Here is a 24515-nt window from a genome sequence, read left to right as displayed (position 1 = left end):
GTAGGTTCGAACCCCACTGTCGGCAGCCCTGAAAATGGTTTTCCGTGGTTTCCCATTTTCACGCCAGGCAAATGCTGGGGCTGTACCTTAATTAAGGCCACGGCCGCTTCCTTCCCACTCCTAGTCTTTCCTGTCCCATCGTCGCCATAAGACCTATCTGTGTCGGTGCGACGTAAAGCAACTAGCAAAAAAAAAAAAAAAAAAAAAATCGCAGGATTTTTTATGGTTTTTGAAACTTTTTCAATGCTAGGATAAGTCATAATTATAACAACTTTTGGAATGTTTAGATAGATCACACTTTCTTGTATACAAAAATGAATTTTAATTATCATAATATTGCTTCCAGATTTTAAATATAAATTTATGAAGATAATAAGTTTTACAAACGAAAAAAGATCTGACGCAGCTGTGGATGCCAGTTCGGTTAATATTTTGAAATCTGTCTAATATTGTGGACACATCTACTGAAACACACTAATACAGATTCTAACCTAATTGGTCAATTGACACTGGTATCCTTGTTTACAACTAGTAATTTGCTTTCCTACTGTTTTTTGTTTGACGACAGGGTTGCATCGAGTTGCTGCAGGTACACGAGAAACACCAGCATTTTTAGGAAGCGAAAACAGTATTACAGAACCCACTTTAAGGAAGCAGTATAAAACTACGTTACACTTCACACCAATTTGAAATTAGCTCATTATCTACATTTACTTGCCTGAAGCACCAGAATCATCATATTTAGGCCTACTTAGTGTGTAATTGTTATCTTCATCCTCATTTTCAGAACTCGTGTCTTCCATTATGGATTCGTTATCAAAATTTTGTACACTTGAATTAGACATCCTAAATATTCACAATAATTACACAAACAAGCCTGCCTCTCAAACACAAACGCCCATTTCACAGCTGAGAGTCAACGATGACACAGCCCCAGGTTATGTAGGAACCTGTCTGTGTTATCAATGCCTTGAAAGAAGAGCTCTCGATTTATGCTCATGACTAGTACATTTTATGCTTATAGAAGCATTCAGCAGTATCCTAATGAAGTCGCAGCTCGCTGAAACAGCAGCTACTATTTTTTAGCTACAGTGTAAACGTGCCCATAGATTCTCCGAATTCTGTCAGCAGCAATGAAATAGCGTGCCCGTAGTTTTGACGAGCGGCGTCTCCATTGTGTTAACCATTATGTATACCCATTACAGATGGCACCGTTGCACAAATGCCACGTGCATTTTTCGAGGACGTGGACAAGATTATTCAGAGTTCTGTTAGAGATGCTTTTCTTATCAATTGACATCCCCAGCACTGTGTTGTATTGAGGGAGAAATTTCAGAGGGCTAAATTTGAGCTGCATGGGAAGCTATTGTCCAGCACTGTAATGTCTGTATAGCATTCGTGAGAGCTGATAATGCACATGTAAATGTAGTTACAGTGTTGGAAGAGGAGTTAAAAACTTCATGTGTTCGCCTTAACTTTCCTCCATCATCAGAAATGACAAAGTCCTCAGTGATGAAATTCCAGGAAGGAGTGCATAACTTCGAGTCTGAAACTTTGAAATTTACAGTATGTCTGGAAGAGGTAAGGGGGTAGCAGTGTACAGTGAGGATACCAAATGGATATCTGACAAGAGCAGATTATCAACTTCAGAGTGGGTGACATGTTTAAAAATGAATGCAAATGTTGCTGCAGTTGTGTCCGTACACAGTACTCGGTGCAGACGTGGCTGCCCACAGAGTGAAACCCCCTGGCTCACGTCTAGGAACAGTGTGACTGTGGAATGCTCAATCGGAACTTACATCACCACATTGTAAGTTCAAAGATAGCTGATGCCCTGAGGAAGAATGGCTGGGCAGTAGATGAGGAAATTTCCTCTCTTGCTGTGAATGGATCATTGTGGATGATTGATATGATAGTGTACTCTACTAATACAAAGCAAGGTGTAATTGTGGATCCCACAATAAGATATGAGTTGGGAGGTGAACAACAGGATACAGAGGTGTGACAAGAAAAGAATAGTATTTATGAACCTATAGTAAATTTCTTGGAGACAATTGAGGTTTATAGTCTTTTATGGGAGCTCAAGCTGTGATATCAAGTGGGGTTTTTTTTTATTTAAGAGATTCAGCTTAACATCCTGTCTTAAGGATGAGATTCTAGTGATGGTGCTGAAAAATCCTACCAAACCTTAAATCACCACCTCAATCCAAATATTTGCTACAATTTGCAACAGCTGTTTTATAATATTTCTGTGACTATACTGAGTCCTATGGAGCTTAATGAATTAATTAAAATGGCATGTTTTGTTCTTGAAAGAACATCATCAGATTCTATCAAATCATACTCAAATATTTAGAAATAAATGTTTATGTTTATTTCTGTTTAAATACTTAGGAAATTAAAATCTGGAACTTACCTTAATGATGTCCTCTTTTGTCTCTACTCAAGCATTAACTGTCATTGGCGTGGGTCCAAATGGCTGCAGTCCGTTGACCTGCTTTCTCCATGTTATGCCCCTCTCCTTGGCTAGGTCAATGGCATGCTGTGTTTTATTTTTATTTTTAGCACCTTCTTCAGTATTACCATTGTTGTTATTACTATTATTATTATTATTATTATTATTATTATTATTATTATTATTATTATTATTATTATTATTATTATTATTATTCTCATATTGGTGTGGGTTACTGTAGTCACGTCCTAGTTCGTGAACCATGGGCAACGGCTGAGTGGCCTAGTGAGTGGTCTTGAGAGTCCGGATACCAGTTGCTATGGAAAGAAGTTGGCATCTCGGACATATAATAAGTCATGGCCCTCCTTGTGCTCAGCCGCCTAGGACTATACAATCCACTATGGTCCCTGACCCAGTTGCTATGGAAAGAAGTTGGCATCTCGGACATATAATAAGTCATGGCCCTCCTTGTGCTCAGCCGCCTAGGACTATACAATCCACTATGGTCCCTGACCCATTAGAGGAGAGATCCTCACTTGGACTAGGTGTAAGTAGGGTAGCAACTAGCTTCACAGAATTTTCACCAAGTACGCTCAGAAGGTTTTAAGCAAGACTCGGACCAATGGGAGCAACGGAGTCCCACTCCCATTTGACAGGCGAGGGACTCCTTGGAAACAACTTGGTGAACGAAATGAAATCGATGGGGGGGCTATCAATATTAATAAGGCTTATGGAAGAAAGAAAGTACAACTGGCTGAGTCAGCAAAGAGGATGCATTTGGATGTGCTAGGAGTCAATGATTTTCGGGTAAGGGGAGATAACGAGGAAGAAATAGGAGATTATAAAGTGTACTTGACGGGTGTTAAAAAGGAAAGGGCAGAGTGTAGGGTTGGCCTGTTCATCAGGAATACTATTGCATGCAACATAGTTTTTGTTAGGCACGTAAATGAGCAAATGATGCAGGTAGATTTGTCAGTTGGAGGAATTAGGACGATAATTGTCTCAGTATATTCACCATGTGAGGGTACAAATGAGGATGAAGTTGACACGGTTTATGAATCATTGAGTGACGTCATAGTCAGGGTCAACATCAAGGATAGGATAGTGCTATGGGTGATTTCAATGCGAGTGTTGGAAATAGAACTGAAGGATACAAAACGGTGATGGGTAAATGTAAGGAAGATATGGAAGCTAATAGGAATGGAAAGCGTTTGCTGGACTTCTGTGCTAGTGTGGGTTTAGCAGTTACTAATACGTTCTTCAAGCTTAAGGCAAACTGGGGCGAAATGCTGGCAACCAGGAATGAGTTAGCTGGAAAATTTATAATGTCCAATAACAGACCAACTACATTGGTTTTATTAAGGCTATTCACCGCTACAAATGGGACGGTCAGGGCACCAGATCCATAGTATATCTTAACCGACTTTGAATTCAGGAAACCTGTTAGGAATGTTCGGGTTTTCCGGAGATTTTCGATGATACAGATCACTATCTGATCTGTAGTGAGCTGAGTATCTCTAGACCTAGGATAGAGAAAATGAAATCTGTCTGCCGATGAGTGTGTAGAAAATCTCTAGGATGAGGAAATTAGACAAAAGTACATGGATATGATCAGCAAACAGTTCCAAACAATGGACAGTAAGCAGGTTCAGGATATAGAAAGAGAATGGGTGGCATACAGGGATGCTGTAGTAGAAACAGCAAGGGAATGCCTAGGAAAGATGAGAAAAAGCAAACTTCTTGGTGGAATGATGAAGTGAGAGCAGCTTGTAAACGTAAAAAGGAGGCTTATCAGAAATGGCTCCAAACAAGGGCCGATGCAGACAAGGAAGTGTACGTAGATGAAAGAAACAGAGCAAAACAAATAGTTGTTGAATCCAAAAAGAAGTCGTGGGACGATTTGGGTAATAATCTGGAAAGGCTAGGTCAAGCAGGAAGGAAACCTTTCTGGACAGTAATAATCTTAGGAAGGGAGGGAAAAAGAAAATGAATAGTGCTTTGGGTAATTCAGGTGAACTCATTATTGATCCCAGAGAATCACTGGACAGGTGGAGGGACTATTTTGAAAATCTTCTCAACATAAAAGGAATTATTCCTGGTGATGTTGCGAACAACCGACCTCATGCGGAGGAGGAAAATGATGTTGGTAAAATTACACTTGAGGAAGTGGAAGAGGTGGTAAATATACCCATTGTCATAAAGCAGCAGGAATAGATGAAATTAGACCTGAAATTGTGAAGTATAGTGGGAAGACAGGGATGAAATGGCTTCATAGAGTAATAAAATTAGCATAGAGTGTTGGTAAAGTACCTTCAGATTGGACAAAAGCAGTAATTGCACCTATCTATAAGCAAGGGAACAGGAAGGATTGCAACAACTATTGAGGTATCTCATTGATTAGTATACCAGGCAGAGTATTCACTGGCATCTTGGAAGGGAGGGTGCGATCAGTGGTTGAGGGGAAGTTGGATGAAAACCAGTGTGGTTTTAGATCACAGAGGGGCTGTCAGGATCATATTTTCAGTATGCACCAGATAATTGAACAATGCTATGAGAGGAATAGACAGTTATGTTTTGTAGATCTAGAGAAAGCATATGACAGGGTACTGAGGGAAAAGATGTTCACCATACTAGGGGACTATGGTATGAAGGGTAGATTATGAAAATCAATCAAAGGCATATATGTTGACAATTGGGCTGCAGTGAGAATTGATGGTAGATGGAGTTCTTGGTTCAAGGTACTTGCAGGTGTTAGACAAGAGGTGTCAGACAAGGCTGTAATATTTTGCCTTTGTTGTTCATAGTTTACATGGATCATCTGCTGAAAGGTATAAAGTGTGGCAGGGAGTGATTCACTTTAGGTGGAAATGTAGTAAACAGTCTGGCCTACGCTGACAACTTGGTCTTAATGGAAGATTGTGCCAAAAGGCTTTAGTCTAATATCTTGGAACTTGAAAATAGGTGCAATGTGTATGGTATGAAAATTAGCCTTTTCAAGACTAAATTGATGTCGGTAGGTAAGAAATACAAGAGAATTTAATGTCAGATTGGTGATACAAACCTGGAAGAGGTAGATAATTTCAAGTGTTTAGGATGTGTATTCTCCCAGGATGGTAGTATTGTAAGTGAGATTGAATCAGGGTACTTATTAAAGCTTATGTAGTTAGCTCACAGTTGTGATCAACAGCATTCTATAAGAAGGAAGTCAGCTTCCGGACGAAACTACCTTTACATCGGTCTGTTTTCAGACCATTTTTGCTTTACGTGAATGAAAGCTGGGTGGACTCAGGATATCTTATTCATAAGTTAAAATTAACAGACATGAAAGTAGCAAGAATGATTACAGGTACAAATAGGTTGGAACAGTGGCAGGAGGGTACTTAGAATGAGGAGATAAAAGCTAGGTTAGGAATGAACTCGATGGATGAAGCTGTACGCATAAACTGGCTTTGGTAGTGGGGTCATGTGAGGTGAATGGAGGAGGATAGGTTACCCAGGAGAATAATTGACTCTGTTATGGAGAGTGAAAGGTGTAGACCGGGCGAGTTGGCCATGCTGTTAGTGGTACGCAGCTGTGAGCTTGCATTCGGGAGATAGTGGGTTCGAACCCCATTGTCAGCAGCCCTGAAGATGGTTTTCTGTGGTTTCCCATTTTCACACCAGGCAAATGCTGGGGCTGTACCTTAATTAAATTCATGGCCACTTCCTTCCCATTCCTAGGCCTTTCCTATCCCATTGTCGCCATAAGACCTATCTGTGTCGATGCAACGTAAAACAAATAGCAAAAAAGAAAGGTGTAGAGGGAGACAAAGACGATGATGTTTAAACTCAGTTTCTAATAATTTAAAGGTAAGAGGTATAGAATTAAACATGGCCACAGAATTAGAGACAAACGGACGATTGTGGCAGCGTTTTGTAAATTCACAGAGGCTTGCAGACTGAACGCTGAAAGGCATAACAGTCTATGTATGTATGTATGTATGTATGTAACAATTCTTTATGTAAACTATGCAAGGGATCTTAATGAGCATCTAATGGGCTGTCTATTATACCAGTCATTTCTATTTCATTTTTGCTTGCTTCATCTCTTTTGGAACAGTACATTTGAGTTCATTTGAATAAATCTACCATTATATGTATTTGAATTGTTTTCACAATTCTCTTGAAAGGGTGAGATGGGTTTCTCCATTTTGATCTCTTTGGCATTGCACTATACTGGGTAACATCAGAATGGCTCCTAGGCAAGAGATACAGGTCCTGCTGATTAACTTGTGTGAAGGTGAATTAAGCCTTTTACCCTCATGCACTATCTTTAAATGTCTACTTATCAAGACTGTAATCTTGTCTGCAGACGGGAATGTGGAATAACTGACGCGTGTCTTTGTCAGGTGGGAGAAATGCCAGTTCTGTGCACCTGTGCACAATGCAGTATTTTCATTACCCCCAGCAGCTACTAGACACTAACTGTGTTAATTTGACAGTATAAACTATACTGTTGGTTCACCATTAACCATTATTACTAGTTGTATACAATTCCAGGTAATCTCACTGCCACATTTTTTAACATTTACATGAGATGTACAGATTGGTCCGCCAGTCCCTGATAGTTCTTGAAAAAAGGTAGCCTATGTAATAATGTCAGTTCTTAGAGTAGGAGCGGGCAGCTGTGAGGTTGCATCCAGGTGATAGAGGGTTCGAACCCCACTGTCGGCAGCCGTGAAGATGGTTTTCCGTGGGTTCCCATTTTCACTCCAGGCATATGCTGGGGCTGTACCTTAATTAAGGCCACGGCCGCTTCCTTCACACTCCTAGCCTTTCCCTGTCCCATCGTCACCATAAGACCTATCTGTATTGGTGCGACGTAAGACCAGTTGTGGAACACCTGTTTCGAGTCCCTCCACCTCCCACCGATTACTTGATCGTATGCCATTTGACTGCTTCCTGTGGGACCATTTAAAAGCAAATAGTGTATACACAGAAGCCTAAAAATCCTGATCACCTTAAACAGTCTAGGCATGCAAACCCGTTACAAAGTGTCAGCTTAACTTTACAATGTTTGCTTCAATCAGTGTAAAAACAGGGACCATCATTTTGAACACGTTAAGCATTCAACAGTATGGAGTACTCTGTTTTCTGCCTACAAGCCATTATGTTTCAGTATCTATTCATAACCTTACTGTACACTTCCTTTGCTAACATAGATGTTATTCACTGTGATCATTTTATACATTCATTATAGGTTCTTTCATTGATTTACCAATGGCATTAACAAGTCCATCTGTTTAGCTGACAAGGAAGTTAGCACAACTTGCAATCGTAATTGCAAAAACTTTCTGGTTTGTATTTAACTGTTTTACATGTACAGTACAAATATGCACACAATATTTGCCATCGACAATTACACTGCACTTTACAGTCCTGCGCACATGTTCGGGCACCAAGCTCAAAATATGGGTTGTTGGTAGCTCTTGGCAAAAGATTACGAGGATGAGCATGTCCACAGAGTATAAAGTGCAGAAAACAGAGTTGCTTATCACAGTAGGAACACTTCATGAGTGCTTGCAATAAGCATTCTTCTGAGTCACACAGCTTTTCATCATCAAAAATACATTCGGGTGGTGATTGAAACCTCTCTGGTCTGAAGTCATCATATCCAGCTACAGTCCAGGAGTACCGAATAAAGTCAGCAAAGACTGGAGAACAGAACTGATTGTGTAGAATGCACATCAGCAACGAAATGGAATCCCTCAACGATGGTGTGAACTGACAGTCGTTAAGGATAATGTGATCTTCAATCTGCTTCAGCACCCCCTTGAACTGTGTGAAGAATAGCACATCAAGTGACTGAACGTAAGGTGTGCACCCAGGAAGGATGGTCTTTATACACCATATTTTGTTGTCGGATAGCATCGATATGCGTTGTCACGATATGTCACGAGGGAATTGACCAGAAGTAGAGACTCCTGTGCTGCGTATGGGAAGTAGACATCTTAAAAGAATTGCATCATGATTTGTTTTGGGATTAGGCCGGACTTTGAAGCAACTTGAACCAGATTTTGTGGTTTCAGCATGTGTTGCGTTACTCGCACTGCAAACTGACCATTAGGTTCCTGGTAAATAACCAGCAACGTTGGAAACACATATCCACTTGCCGAAGTAACGGGTTGGATGGTGTAAGAATGAGTTGTTGCGTGATCACTCCATATCGAACTTCTTACCGACTTCTCTCCCTTGTAATGCAGAGTTTGCGATGAGTGAAGTTCTTTTCGTATACCCCTTTGATCAGTATTATAAATCTGTACACGTTCCATGGTATTCATTAAAGACATAACCTCTTTGCGAAACTCGTCACATTGTTCCTTCACGTCACCATCTGTATTCCAGGCTTTAGTGGTTACACATTTTGTTATTGCCCGTGAACCAAGATGGTGTGTCTGTTTAAACTGTGCAACCCATCCATAGATAGATCCAGTGAATCGAGTCAGTCCTATTTCTCGAGCTTTTTCTAAACCCCAACCACGAATATCCCTGTCTTGAACATCAGCGCCTAGAACAGTTCTCGCCACCCTGAATTTTTCCGCTACATAATTGTCAAGCAGGGGAAGTTTTGAGTGCTGTCCTAGCTCCCCTTTTTCTACTACATGACGTAAATATCGTAGATGATGTACGTCTTGCACCATACGATATCGTTTCTGTACTGTATTGAAGCTTAATCGTTTGGTTTTCCCAGAATCTTGGAATGAAATTATCTCCTTTGCCTTTTCAAAAGATACAACACCCCACCTCTTCCTCTGTGGTGGGCTTGGCAGATATGCAGACGACTGACTTCCATAACTTTTTATCAATGACTCTTCCTCACAGTCAGGTTCTGGATCGTCCATAATGTTTTCACAATCAGATAAGTCTTCCTCTGCATATACATATTCTTCAATATAGTCTATTGTATTTTCTTGATGTATATTATTACCATTGTTTGCCACTGTTTCGTCTGTCACATTGATTATGCACGCAGCTGCATTTCTCTCACTTACTGTAATTTCTCTGGATCTTCGTTTCTGTTTGTAATGGCGAACAATTATACTCGCTATATTGGCAGGATTCATTTTCACACGATTACGGTGACAGTGACTCGCTACGAAATTGAAAACACCACAAACAGAAGGAACTTTATGAACGGTCGAAGCAGATACAACACAGACGGAGGTCCCTATTATACTAGCTTCCTTGCTCTTATGCGGAATGTCTGTCTGGTTCCCCTAGATGTCTCATTGGCAACTATGTCGGGTGACCTTGGACACGGCGCGGCGTGTCGACCATAGCATACACGTAAAATAACTAAAGTAGCTAGAGAAAACGTTTATGGTGTCTAAAGTTACTAAAGCCACGATATCATGTTAGATATGGTCCACTTTGAGCGGAATAGCGAATCTTCGTAACTTACAGTGGACTTGGCGATGGCATTTAATTTATACAGTGTTGTAATCAGCACCTCAAACATATTCATACAAACCACAAATCACCTGCAATTGCGATCGCAAGTTGTGCTAACTCCCTTGTGAGCTTCACCTGAACATTTAGTTATACTAATCTTGTATAGGAACAGGAACTAATATTTTTAGTTCGTCTATAAATTATAGATTACCAAATTATAAGGGGCTGGTTGACAGAGTATTTAAGCATCCCGTTTACCACACAAGCAAATCTATTTGCAAATATCTATTGACACAGAATTGCCTCAGAGGTTTATTGTACTGATTATCTGTTTAACTTAAGAATCTGTTTGGGTATTTTAATCATCTTCTGTGTTATATGGCAAGGTGTGACTGTTGATACTTTATTATTTTGACATAATGCATGGTTTACTTTTCATTTGTATCATCATTTTGTTAGTTTAAAATTAATTAGCATGTCGTTTTTATGATAGCAATGTATGTTGAATGATTCTGTGCATGAATTTCTTTTATATTGGGACAAAGCAATTTTGTTTCAAAGTAATTGAAGGGTCTAAACCACATTTTTCAGCAAGTTGAGTTTTTTTGCGGAATAAGGGTCTATATCATCTCAGGTTATTGCATGCGAACTATGATAATCATAACTTTAACAGAAATAGGTCATTTGTCTGTTAAAAAACTCCTTTGCCTGGAAGAAGGGTCTATCCCACTCATTCAAGATGGATGCCATTGTGTTGAATGTTTTGTCCAATGAGTTAAAAAACTTGAATAAAACCAGAAAAACTAAGATAAATATGGATAACTGGAAGGATAATGAACGTAAAAGGAAACAAAGTAGGTGTGAGGCTTATACAACAACGAAAGGCGTTATAAAAGAAGCAAAAACCTGGCCACAACAGGTGAGTGGCATAAGGGTCTATAATAAATGGGTTATGTTGTGCTAAGGAAGGTCCTTAGAATAAATTTGGTCATCGTTACATAATGCATTATACAAACCATTCATTTAATTATCATTACGGTAAAATGGTATAGACCGAGCTCGATAGCTGCAGTTGCTCAAGTGCGGCCAGTATACAGTAATCGGGAGATAGTGGGTTCGAACCCCACTGTCGGCAGCCCTGAAGATGGTTTTCCGTGGTTTCCCATTTTCACACCAGGCAAATGCGGGGAATGTGCCTTCATTAAGGCCACGGCCCCTTCCCTGCCATTCCTAGGCCTTTCCTATCCCATCGTCGGTGCATAAAGCAAATAACAAAAAACTGGTATAGGGTATAACATTATAATCACTTTCTGCTTCTTCGTTGTTTCGGGACCGTGTGTATTATCCAGAGTTCTGTAACAAGAATGGGTGTATTCAGCTCATTGACTGTGAAAAGGAGACGTTGTGTACAGAATACTATACCATGGACCTTAATGAGCAGTCTTTGTTTCTTGTGAATAAGTGCCTCAAAATCTCTGAACCGAAAAGGAGGTGTAATCAGAGAACAGATGTCACTTCACGTCGGAAACATTCTTTTGGATACCATGTTCCAGCAAAAGGTAGTGACAGTAGTTCACCGCAGGTATGTAAAATAACTTTTTCAGGCATGTTTAGAGTGTCTGTCCAGAGTTCTGACTTCAAAGACGCAAAATGTTGGTCAACGACCCTAAATTCAAGGTTACTGAAGGAATGTGACTGAAGTTTTCTGAAGGTGACCCCACATCTATGTTTATGCGAAGATGCCACAATTTGATTGCTCCTCGAGAAAGATATGCCTTAGTTAAAGGTGTCAAGAACAGACGTAATCAGCCACTATTCCTGCCTCAAGAATTGCCACAACTCTATGGCTCAACACTGCCCATTAAGAAAGAAAAAAGAATGACCTACTGAAGATGTGTGACTATATGTCTCAAGAATTCAGAGGATTCTATAACGATTTGAAGTGATTCATCTCGCAATAAGTAACACTGTATTAAACTGTGAAAATGTGGTTTAGACCCTTATTCCATGATTTCAAAATGAGAAAGTGCTTTTTTACTACATTAATAAGGTTAATTTGTGATCATTCGGTTTTCAAGTGGTCTTTAAGCATTCTGATTTAATTCAAAATATACATTTTTCATTTTCTCGTTATTCAGACGGTTTTTCTGTTTCCTGAACATTTTAGTTTTGTGGCATAGACCCTTATTCCGGGGGGGCCTTCAATTGTTCTGAAATGGATGTTTATTTATTAAATGTATGTTTAACTGTGATATTTTGAGTACAGTGAATCCTCTATATAGTGTTGTAATACAGATGTAAACCAAGGTTACTTCGGGAGAAATATTGGGAGAAGGAATATTTAATATATATATATATATATATATATATATACTTATTAATTTTGGGCATACCCAAACTCCCATCTATTTATAAAATTACAGAAATAAATTTAAGAAAATAATAGCTTGAGGTTTCACTGTGCTTTGTTGTATAATTCTTATTTCTTTCATATTATTTGTTTTATTTCCATTTTATATACAGGTCAGTCTGTGGAACTCCCAATTATATAGCTCCTGAAGTTTTGAATAAACTTAGCTGCAGCTATGAGTCTGATGTGTGGGCCATTGGCTGTATAATGTAAGTTTTCATTAAGTCAGATCATTCACTAAACTAGTTTTTCATTGAAATTTTCCCATTATACTTTTGGCCGCTTTTAAGCAATAGTTTTAATTTGTAATGCTCATTTGATTCATTATTAGGCACAACATTCTTCTTGTTATGTTGGATAATTCCAAAAATGAGCAGGAAAAAACTGACCTGTAATTTCTCATTTACATGTGGAAAGGAGTTGGTGGGTGATTGAACCTAATTCATATGTGCTGATTTGAATTCTACTTGGAAGTTTTTCATAGCCCACTAGATAATTCTATGATACTAATGGCCAGTTCTTAATTGAGAATTGCAGTTTCTTTGTCTTTACATAATTGAGATTGCCATAAAAATGTTCAGAATGGTTCAAACTTTGCAAAATTAAAAATGCAGATTAAAACCAAAGTTAACATGGATCTGGGAGACCTGTAATTAATTATTGATCATCATATGGATATTCCATCCACTGTGGTACCTTCTTTTTTTACACAAAATGAGTGAGAAATGATGAAGAGATGTTATATTAGTTCCTTGTTCAGAAACTAATATTCTTTGTCTGGCTCCTTGCCTGAATGGTCAGCATAGCAGCCTTCAGTTCAGTGAAATCTGGTTTTGATTCATGACTGGCTTGGGGATTTTAGCCATGTCTAGTTTATTTCTCTGGCTTGAGTATTAGGCGTATGTGTTAGTCTTAATACATACCTCCTCTTCACGCTCAACACACCATACTACCAACCACCACAGAATCATCCAGTAATGCATACATCCCTCCACAGAGGGTTGGTGTCAGGAAGGGTATCTGGTTGTAAAACTGGGGTTAATGCTGACCAAAATTAGAAAATGGCCAGGAAGAAGAAGAATGAGAAAATAATTTTCCTTCTTAGTTTTAACATTTCAACTACTTGTTTGTATGTAAGGTGTTTGATATATTTTAAACTCTCATTTAGTGTGTTTCTAATCATAACAGTAATGTAACAGTGTGAAGTGATATTCAGTTTTAACTTTTGAAATAGTAGTATACACATATATTGTAGCTTTATGAAGTAGGGAAATGGTACAGTAGGTTAACTGGTAAAGGTTTGTTGTCAAAATGTTTGGATGGTAAAGTAATGAAGTAATTAAGTTTTTAACTTTTTTAAAGAAGCCGACAGGAAGGATTAAATGTTTCAATGGATTCAGTAAGCCATTTCATCAGAATGGATCATCTGTGTAATCTACCCTGGAGAATGAACGTTGAGATAGGAATCTGCAAGTTAGTGAGTGGTAGAATTCTTTGCAGAGAAGGAAAAGGATGCAGTGAAGCAAACCACACCAGGGGAGAACAAAGAAGAGAAGATTCTTGAAAGTTTATTTTTCTAGCATCAAATACAGGTCAAAACACTTAAGGTCCTTTTGTAATCAAGATAATGACTTGAAACTTGTTTTGTTTAAGTGTAGATACTGTATTCCATTTTAATTTGTGAAAAAGCGTGACATAGCCATCCTTGGGCTGAGTGAGACTAAGTTGTAGGTGGAGGGGAGGAGAGATATGAAGGATGTATGCAATACAGTGGGGGCTGGAAGCCTGAAATTGATTAGGTGTGATCCTGAGGAAGAATATTCTGGATGAGGTGAAGTGTGTAAAGGACAGAATTATTCTGTTTAAATTCGTTCTGTTTGTTTTAGATATGTCCCCCACAAATTGGAAATAGAAAACATAGAGCAGATTCTGGAAGAAGTGAAGAAATGTATATAAGATAAAGAAGTAATTGATAATGGGAGATATGAATGCACAAGTAGGGAAAAATGTAGGAGAGGAAGAGAAGAGGTCTTGGACCCCTCAGTATGCTGTAAGAATTGATAAAGCTATTTGCTAAATTGATTTTAGTGTCCGACTCGTTGGCTGAATGGTCAGCGTACTGGCCTTCGGTTCAGAGGGACCCGGGTTTGATTCCTGGCCGGGTCTGGGATTTTAATCACTTCTGATTAATTCTTCTGGCTCGGGGACCGGGTGTTTGTGTCCGTTCCAACACTCTCCTCTTCATATTCACACAACGTACTACACTACCAACCACCACAGAAACACACAGTAGTAATTACATCCCTCCATATAGGATTGGCGTCAGGAAGGAGATCCGGCCGTAAAACAGGGCCAAATCCACATGCACGACGCAGTTCACACCCGCGAACCCCACAGGTGTGGGATAAGCGGTAGGAAAAGAAGAGAGCTAAATTGATTGTAGTCAGAAGAATCAGTGAATTATAGGGAATACATGGTTCTAGAAGAAGAATAGTCAAAAGATATGGGTAAAGAGGTAAACAAACCAAAACCTTGGTTGATAAAATAGATTGTAAAAAACTTATGGATAATACTGCCATAACTGAGGAAGCTTTTTGTGGTGATGACAGGGCATGAAAAGGAAATGGAAAGATTACCTCATTCGGGAGGAGTTTGTGAAGGAACTAGAGAAACTAATCCAAAGTATAAAGAGTGGGAAGGTTGAAGACGAATAGAAGAAATGATATGAAGGGTAAGACACACCATAATAAAATAGCCTAGCAGGAGAAAACATATGGAAAAGAAGAAATTATTAAGAGAATGGACAACAAAAAAAGGCTAAGGAAGGGAGGTGGAGGTACACTAAACCAAAAAGAATTTGCAAGATCTTGAAAAAAAAGAAAAGCTGGGAACTGTTCACTCGTAAATAGAGATACTTTATAGTGGAAAGAAATTACTATATCGTATTCATGGATAAAGAAGAGTAAATTTGTGGAGGACAGATACGAAGTAACACACCAGAAATAGAACCCAAATGAGAGAACTCACTGAATGTAAAAACTAGGGAGTTGCTGAAGTTGCAGTAAGAATTATAAGGGAGTGCAGCGGACTGGCAAATGATTTAAGAGTGTATGGAGAAAGAAACAGGTTCCAAAAAGGTTGGCAGTAGTGAATCTTAGTACCTATTTTCAAGAGGGGAGATATAATAATTTTAGAGGAATCACAATTAAATCCTGTGTTGTCAAAATTAGGAAAAGGAATATTTGAGAAAATAATAAGTAGCAGGAAGGTGGAAATGCAACTACAAGAAGACTAATTTGGATTCAGAATTGGAAAATCAACAGTGGACCCAATTTTGATACAGAGAATTACTGGAAATGAAATAATTAGAATTATAGAAATATTTTATTTTGAATTTGACAACTGTGTGAAGATGTGTTGGCAGGACAGGATGGTTTGAAACTGAAACTGAAACCTAGTTTTTAACTTGCTAACTGCTGTATACTGAGCATTTTAGCCATATTTTGTAGCGTTATAACTTCAATTCTTTTTGAGCTAAATTAATTATTATTTTTGTATCCAAAATGGTATGAAGAAAGGCAAGGAGAGCCCAGGAAAGCAAAGGCAGCTGATTATTTTCCCATGAGCACATCATGAAGAGGCAAGGACATTATATTGTTGTGCCAGGCAATCAAAGTAGTGATTGGCACCAGTCTGGGTCCAGGCCGGCTGATGTGAAATGTTACAAGTAACTAATCTCATATAATTGTATTGAATAGGTGGACACAGTAAATTTTATTCTTGAAAGAATTTTACTTATTCTTGATGTGAAATGGGCAACCAGACGTGCATTGGTCAATGATCAGGCCTTGCATGGCAAATGAGCTCCTGATGGAACAAATGCAGACCAACTCTGTAATGGCAAAACAGTTGCAACGTGGAATGAAAGAGGACTTCTCCAGGCAGGGAAACTTTCATCATTAAGTCCAAATTAAAGCGGCATTGAATTGATATTTGTGGCCTATCAGAAACACACTAGAAAGGCTGTGGGCACTTTGTTACAAAAAAGCTGTGTGATATTCATCTGTGGTATAGATGTCACGGGACGAAATGGCATCGCATTTCTAGGTAGCAAGTCACTTGTTCAATATGTCGAAGCCTATGGACCAGTCATTGGAAGAGTATTGACTTCCACCCTTAACACCAAACACCAGCCATACAAGTTGCACCTGGTGCAGGTATACCTACCCACCACTGGCTCAGATAACCAGGAAGTAAAAGACTTCTACGCAACCCTAGAGGACACCGTGGCAGTTCTGTAGCTCTCAAGCCCAAAGGTATCATTATTTTGCTGGAGGACTAAGGTTGGGAGCACCACAATGGACAACCACTTGAGAGACACGGTGGGGCACTATGGCTTGAAAACGCGTGATGAGTGAGCCAACAGACTGATCCAGTTTATAACTGATAGTAACCTGTCCATAATGAATACAATCTTCAAACATCACAAACCCTGCCTCTACATGTGGATCTCACCGAACGGGCAATATAAAAACCAGATGGATTACATACTGGTCGACAAAAGATGGAGAACCAGGTGAGTTGGCCGTGCAGTTAAGGGTGCGCAACTGTGAGCTTACATCCGGGAGATAGTCGGTTTGAACCCCACTGTCGGCAGCCCTGAAGATGGTTTTATGAGGTTTACAATTTTCACACCAGGCAAATGCTGGGGCTGCACCTTAATTAAAGGTCATGGCCGCTTCCTTCCTACTCCTAGGCCTTTCCCATCTTATCATCGCCATAGTACGGTACATATCTGTGTCAATGGGACATAAAACAACTTTTTTAAAAAAAGATGGAGAAACTCCTCCTGCAACATCAGAATTAGACCTGGTGCTGAATGCAGTACTGATCACTGTCTTTTCTAGGCTTACCTCAAAATCAAACTGAGAAAGCCAGCAAACAAACTAAAATCTCAGAGGATAGTTGCTCCAGAGCTAATGGCCTTTCGAAAAGCTCTTCTGGAAAGTGGCCTATCAGACCTTGAGGGGAACTGCGACAAAGTTTGGAAGAGAGTGGAAAACTGAATTGTTGAAAGAACGAAGTAGATTTCCAAACACAACAAAACAGTGAAGCAATAATATTGGATGTCAGATAAGATCTTGGCACTATCAACAATTGACTAAGCATCTGACTCTCAGTTGTAGACCGTGAGCAACAGAAAGTGAAGGGAGACATCAGGCTTGCTTGTAGAACAGATGAGAACGAACACATACAGGCTGTATGCAGAGCTGGAGAGGCATGAAAATGAGAACCAGGATGGTTGCCCAGTTGTACCTCCTCTTAAAACAATAATCACCACCATAATAATCACTCTAAAGAGCTCCACAACGAAGGAAAATAAGTGGCTCGACAGTTCAAAGCCAAGATACAGGTCATCAGGGATGAACAAGGTAACATCATCTTGGACCCAAAGGGAATAGCCGAAGCATGGCGAGAGTACTGCGTAAGGTTGCTCCATGACAACCTACATTTCAAGCAAGGAGACCAGGTTGAAGTCCTAGAACCAGCAATCCTTAGAGAAGTGAAATGTACAGTGAAGGAGTTGTGAAATCAGAAAGCACCAGGCTTTTATGGGGTTACTGCTGAAGACCTAAAGAACAAGGGCAAGTAGGACATGGACATCCTCCACAACTTGTGCCAGATGATCTGGATGTCTGGAAACTGGCCAGAACAGTGGTGCCAAACCATCTTCATGTCACTGTTCAAGAAAGACTCCCCACTAGACCGTGGGAGCTGTCGCACAATATCCCTCATCTCCCACATTCACGATAATAAACGAGAGGCTAAAGACCTTCCTCCCACCACAAATACCAGATGAACAGACAGGTTCGTTCCAACGAAAGGAATGCCGGAGTAGGTCCTGAATGTATGCCAACTCGTCGATAAAGCTAGGAGTTCTACATCATGATGTTCATGTGCTTCATGGATTTCAAAGAAGCCTTTGACAAGTGAAGTAGTCAAAGCTCTGGATAATTCTCATTGAAATTGAAAGGCACCTAGTGAACCTGATCAAGCAACTGTATTCTTCAAATATGGTGGCAGTGCATGTCAATGACACCCTTTCATATATCTTATCAACTGCTGCTGGAGTGAGGTGGGGGTGAATTTTGTCCGTCCTCCTTTTCACCATCTACAGTGGGCACATCATCAGGGAAGTCCTCGAAGATTGGAATGGCGACTTCATTATTGGTGGCAAGAAAATTAACAATCTATCATATGCTGATGACACTCTGATAATAGTCAAAGATGAACATGAACTAGAGACTTTACAATGCTTAGTAAAGCTAAAGGTTCCACCTATTCAATACGTTATCGTAATGGTCTATTTAGAACATCACATATTTATTTAACTTATAAAATACATCTTTGGGACCAGTTTCGGCAATCCACTATGCCATCATCAGCCATTGAGTTTTTTATAGCAAGGAACATTCAAAAATTTAAAAATATGCAATAGCAAGTCCTATTCTTACATTAAAAACATTAAAAATATAGCTAAATAGCATAGGCCCATTGGTACTATACAATACGCTGTTACATTCAACCTGAGGTGAGTTTCATATCTTCAATTCTTTTCTATAGTACCGCGTATCGTTCTCAATAACTCATACTCATTTCACTAATTCCTTTTTTAGGACCGTACTGGTTTGAGATTAACACTATTTACGGCCCATTTCCATCTGGCACATAAAATAATATTCAAGATCTTAACCATAGTTTCGGCCTCAGCCACTAAGTTATTTACATTGGAAAATACTAGAAGCAAGGTTCAAATACTCAAACAAGAAAAAACACATCAGAATCTGCTACTCCTTACATAGTCAAACCGACTGTTATGTCAATAAGTTTTAAGGAAGAAGAACCTGTATTTATTATCTAAAACAGTACAAGTCGCATATTATGAGGAACTAAAAAAACTGTGTTTAAAAAATGACAGAGGTTTTTATAGAATCATTCATCAATTTTATAGAAAATTTCCTGTGTATCAACTATGTCAAACCATAGTCTTTTTAAGCACCTAAAAACAATTCTAGACGCACCAAATAATACTATATTTTAAAAGACATGTTACTTGTATAACACAAAAAAAGGTTAATACTAACTAGCCAATTTTTAATATTTTCCATGTAAAATGGGACTTGTTGTTTTTAAAACTGTGGTTTAAATGGCAAAAATAGATTCTTTTATCAATTTCACATGATTCTATTGTACATAAGCTACACCAAATCATAGACTTTTCCAATTATATATAAAAAATAAATTTAGATGCACTAAACAATATTGTATTTTTCAAAAAAGACATGTTATTTGTATAGTACCAATGGGCCTATGCTATTTAGCTATATTTTTAATGTTTTTAATGTAAGAATAGGACTTGCTATTGCATATTTTTAAATTTTTGAATGTTCCTTGCTATAAAAAACTCAATGGCTGATGATGGCATAGTGGATTGCCGAAACCGGTCCCAAAGATGTATTTTATGATAAGTTAAATAAATATGTGATGTTCTAAATAGACCATTACGATAACGTATTGAATAGGTGGAACCTTTAGCTTTACTAAGCATTGTAAAATCTTGAGTCAATACGGACAAAAAAATGAAGTTTTTAATACTAAATGAACTAGAGACTGTCGTGGAGACTAGAAAATCAGAGCAGATTGTATACACTAGAAATTAATAGTTCAAATACCAAAGTAATGATTATAGACCGCCCCCACAACCACACAGACATTACAAGAGGCAATGGCTATGAGACTGTCAACCACTTTGAATACCCGGGATCCATCGTCACCAACACTGGCGACTGCAAGCCTGAAATCCGCAGGCACATTGCAATTTCGAGAAATGTGACAGCAAAGCTGACTTGCATCTGGAAGAACACCTGGATCACCGTCAAGATGAAAGTAGGATTGGTGTAATCTCTCATCTTCCCCATCACAACATACGCAGCAAAAATTTGGACTGTGAAGATGGCAGACTGCCGCAGGATCGATGTCTTGGAACTGTCCACAAGATATAAATTTCATGGCTTCCATATTGACAGCTAACTTAGTTGTATAACAATTTATTACAAAGTTTTCCTCCTATTCAATACAGTAAAGTGTTTTGACACTTGAGTTTTAAAATCTATAAATGTTTCAGCAGTAATGTGGGGCCATTTTCAGTAGAAAATATTATTAAGACGTGATAATAATTAAAAACAATTAAAATTATGTTGAGGAATGATACGATAATAATTAGAAACGATTAAAATTTTGTTGAGGAATGATACGTGCGACTGGTAAATGGTACAATATTCTTATCTTGAAGATTGAGTTCATGGTCCAACTGGATAGTAGTAAAATGGAAGATTACAATTTATAAAGTTTATTATGTTTGAACTTAGGTAGTAAATCCTCTTTTCTTGAGTAATGTTAAAAAGATTCTTGATGTTGTTAAAGAAATAAACCACACAGACATCGCAAGAGATGCTGGCTATGCAACCGTCAACTGCTTTGAATACCTGGGATCCATAATCACTAACAGTTTTTCTTCTCTTTTCCATCAATTTTTTTTTTTTTTTTTTGGCTGACATTTCTAACTCTGCGATATTTATAGCTGTTTCAATCCCTTATTGGCAGCTAACCACTCCTTTATACAAGTCAAACATTAGAAATTGCCTTTCCCATTAGCTGATATTCATTTCTTGGACATCAGGATCCTTTTCAACATTACTTAAGAAAGGAGGATTTACCACCCTAGTGCAAACACAGTGTACTTTATAAATTGAAGGGAGATGGCTAAAAATTATCAGAGTCACATTTTGCTGATTGTCTAGAATTTCATTTTTAAGGTTTCAGGTCGATTATCTTACTTTAAATTAGTGAGAAAATTTATAATTAAACTCATTCCATAGAGCAACTTACTTTATTGCACTTGATGTATAGAAAAATAGAGTACAATGGCATCTTGTCAGATAGGTGCCATCATCAACAGGAGGATCATCTGCAACCTCAATGTCACTTTCATCTTCGTTCGGAATATTGTCTGGAATTAATGCTTGATAGAACGCTTGAGCATTGTGATTGACTAACAACTGTTTCAGGTGTTAAAGTCCTTCAACTTTGCATATTTTATAGGCGATGGTCCATTGTACAACTTTTCTAGTTCTGTAGGGCCCGCAGTTTTATTTTTGTCTTCTTCTTATTCTTATTCTTCTTTGAAACCACAACAGCTTTATTGTAACTTTCAAAATAAGTACGTTTATGTAAAATAAACATCAGCTGATGTTTGTCAGTTTTCACTATTCTGATTGGTCTTGTTTGCTAAGGACATCTTGTTTTGTATAAATGTGACAGAAACTCTGTCCAAGTATGAAAGTTTACTTCATTACCACAGTTTACTACTTTGAAAGGCAAAGCTTTTGTTCTTCTGCTTCTAAGCACTTCCCTACAGTCATCTGATGTCTCAGTGTAAGACTTTGTGTTAACGAGGCTCATATCTTTATCACCCTCCATATACAAATGTCTGCATATTGGGAAAACAACTTTTACGCTATCGAAATAGTTCTTCTTGAGAACTATGTGTTTTGCTTGATGTAGGTAGATTATATTCTGTGTGAACTGAACAGCTGTAATGGTGCAGTGGAGAGGTGAGGCAAGGCATATGGACCCTGATCGGTTGTTGCTCATCAGCGTGCGGACCTTGATCACTATTACCCATTACCTAATATCGTTTCCCTTCAGTAACTGGGTGACTATGAACTTCCTGTGCCAAACAGAATCGTATACATATTCTGTCTGAATTAACCTGCACGATGGCACTGCACACTCATTTTTGACCAAAACTGGACTATGATCGTTTTTAGCCGTCACCTTTCAATTGTAATCTAACATTTTACTATTATCCAGTTGGTCCATGAATTCAATCTTCAAGATAATACCATATGTCGGTTGCACATATCATTCCTCAACATAATTTTCTTTGTTTTTAATTATTACCATGTTTTAATAATATTTTCTACTGAAGATGGCCTGAGTTACAGCTGAAACATGTATAGATTTTAAATCTTATGTGTCAAAACACTGCACTGTATTGAATAGGGGGAAAACTTTGTAATAAATTGTTATACAACTAAGTCTTGGAACTGTGTTACTATAGAAGGCTGTTACAAATACCGTGGATGGCACACCAAACCAATGAGTCGATCCTGGGACAAGCCGGTATGAAAACAAGACTGTCGACCTTTGTGAGAAAACAGTTTTTGAAATACTTCAGGCACATTGCCAGAAGACCAGATGCAGTGGAAAAATTGATCATCACAGGAAAAGTTGATGGTCGAAAATCCAAAGGATGTGTACCATCACGATTGGCAGATCAATTCAAGAGTCTGACCGAGAGAGCCTGTAAGTGTAATCCACCATGCTCAGGATAGGGAATCCTAGAGGAGAACTGTCAATGTGCTTTTTGCATCAGGATGTCACCATTCCCTTATTTGTTTCAGCACTGAAATAATTGACATTGAATTAAGTGGTATCTTAATAAACAGGGTTCTACTGTAGTTGGATACATCTTCATTATGGACTGATCCACCACTCACCACTGCAAGCCTTTGCGAATGAGCTGAGCAACTTTAAAATCCTCCGTATGCAAGTAGAAGTAATAAAAGAAATCTCTCATCTCCAAATTCATCTGAAAACAGAGCGATGTAAAAATATTCTGAGAACCCTTCTTTCTTACAGAATAACTTTGATCGCAACTGTGACCTCACCACATTAGCATTGCTACCCCTTAATTTTCAGTTTCGCTTACTATTATTATCGTCATCATCATCATCATGGGCACTTGGTCACTGCCGAGGATAATGATTGTTTTCCAAGTGCAGTAGAGTTGCTGATTATTGGTTCTTAGATAGCTAAGAGACCCGTTCTGGAACCTCAAGCTCTCCTGCAATGTTGGCACATCAAATCTACCAAGCTGCTTATTGCTGTTGAGCCTGGCCTTATTTCTTCTCTGATTTTTCTTGTTCCTTTCTATGATCTCTCTTCTATGACTCGTGCATTGATTGCTGATGTTCAAAAGGTTGTGTGATCTCATAGACAATATGTCGTAACATCTACCAATCAGACATTGCATCTTCCCAATTTGGTACCACTCCGTATTAGACATTAGAATGTTTTGAGTTTGCTGTACTACCTGATTATGTAATCCATCCTTCAATTGAGAAAACACCACTTCCTTTGGTAGAGTAGCTATTTGCTAGGCATATGGGTGATATGGTCAGCCCATCAAAGTTGATGTTTGATTTGTCTCAATGCTTGTGTTATTAGCCTCTTCCAAGGCACTATGTGCATTCTATGATCCTGTCATTTTACTCTTAAGTGTTTCTCCAAGACAGTGCTGATGGTATGTTTCCAGATATTTTATGTGTCTTCTATAAGCAATCCAAGTCTTGCATCCATTAGTAAGTGTTGGAATCACCATGGTGTTATAAACATATAGCTTGGTCTTTGGGATCCTCCTTGTTTTATGGAGTTGAAGGCATCCGCAAGATTTATAAAAGATATGTAAAGGGGATAGTCTTGTTCTCTGAATTTTCCTTGCATTTGCCAGGCAGCAATGACCAAATTGATTTTGCCTTGGTTTGGTCTTAAACCAAACTGGGTTTCTGGTAGGGACTCTTTGACATGTGATAGCAAACACTTGGATGGTATTCTTATGGAAAAATTTCTAGCAGAAGGAAGTAGTGATATCTCTCGATAGTTACTAATTTGAAACTTGTTTACCTTTTTTTTTAGATAGTGATGATTAAAGCATTTTATTACCGGGCGAGTTGGCCCTGCGGTTAGGGTCGCGCAGCTGTGAACTTGCATCCGGGAGACAGTGGGTTCAAACCCCACTGTCAGCGGCCCTGAAGATGGTTTTCCATGGTTTCTCATTTTCACACCAGGCAAATGCTGAGGCTGTACCTTAATTAAGGCCACGGCCGCTTCCTTCCCACTCCTAGGCCTTTCCTCTTCCATCATCGCCATAAGACCTATCTGTGTCGGTGCGACGTAAAGCAGAAAAAAAATTAGCATTTTATTTCTCGATAGTTACCGTGTTGAAACTTGTCTACCCTTTTACGATAGTGATGATTAAAGCATTTTTGGGGTCAGCACGTGTGGTTTTGGTGTTACAGATTTTGATAGTAAGTA

The 24515-nt window shown here is 38.7% G+C and overlaps 1 protein-coding gene across 1 annotated transcript in view; it reads left to right on the top strand.

Moving 5' to 3' along the window:
• Positions 1 to 24515, top strand: part of LOC136864128 (serine/threonine-protein kinase PLK1) — a 390167-nt gene that overhangs the window by 129989 nt on the left and 235663 nt on the right. Inside the window, exon 5 of the mRNA XM_067140737.2 lies at positions 12410 to 12505. Coding sequence (XP_066996838.2) covers positions 12410 to 12505 — 96 coding nt within the window. The remainder of the gene's footprint in view (positions 1 to 12409; positions 12506 to 24515) is intronic.

This window comes from Anabrus simplex, chromosome 2, assembly GCF_040414725.1.
Source record: "Anabrus simplex isolate iqAnaSimp1 chromosome 2, ASM4041472v1, whole genome shotgun sequence".
NCBI classification, from domain to species: Eukaryota; Metazoa; Arthropoda; class Insecta; order Orthoptera; family Tettigoniidae; genus Anabrus; species Anabrus simplex.
The sequence above is the reverse complement of the archived record's forward strand: the minus strand, read 5'-3'. Positions and strand labels throughout refer to the sequence as shown.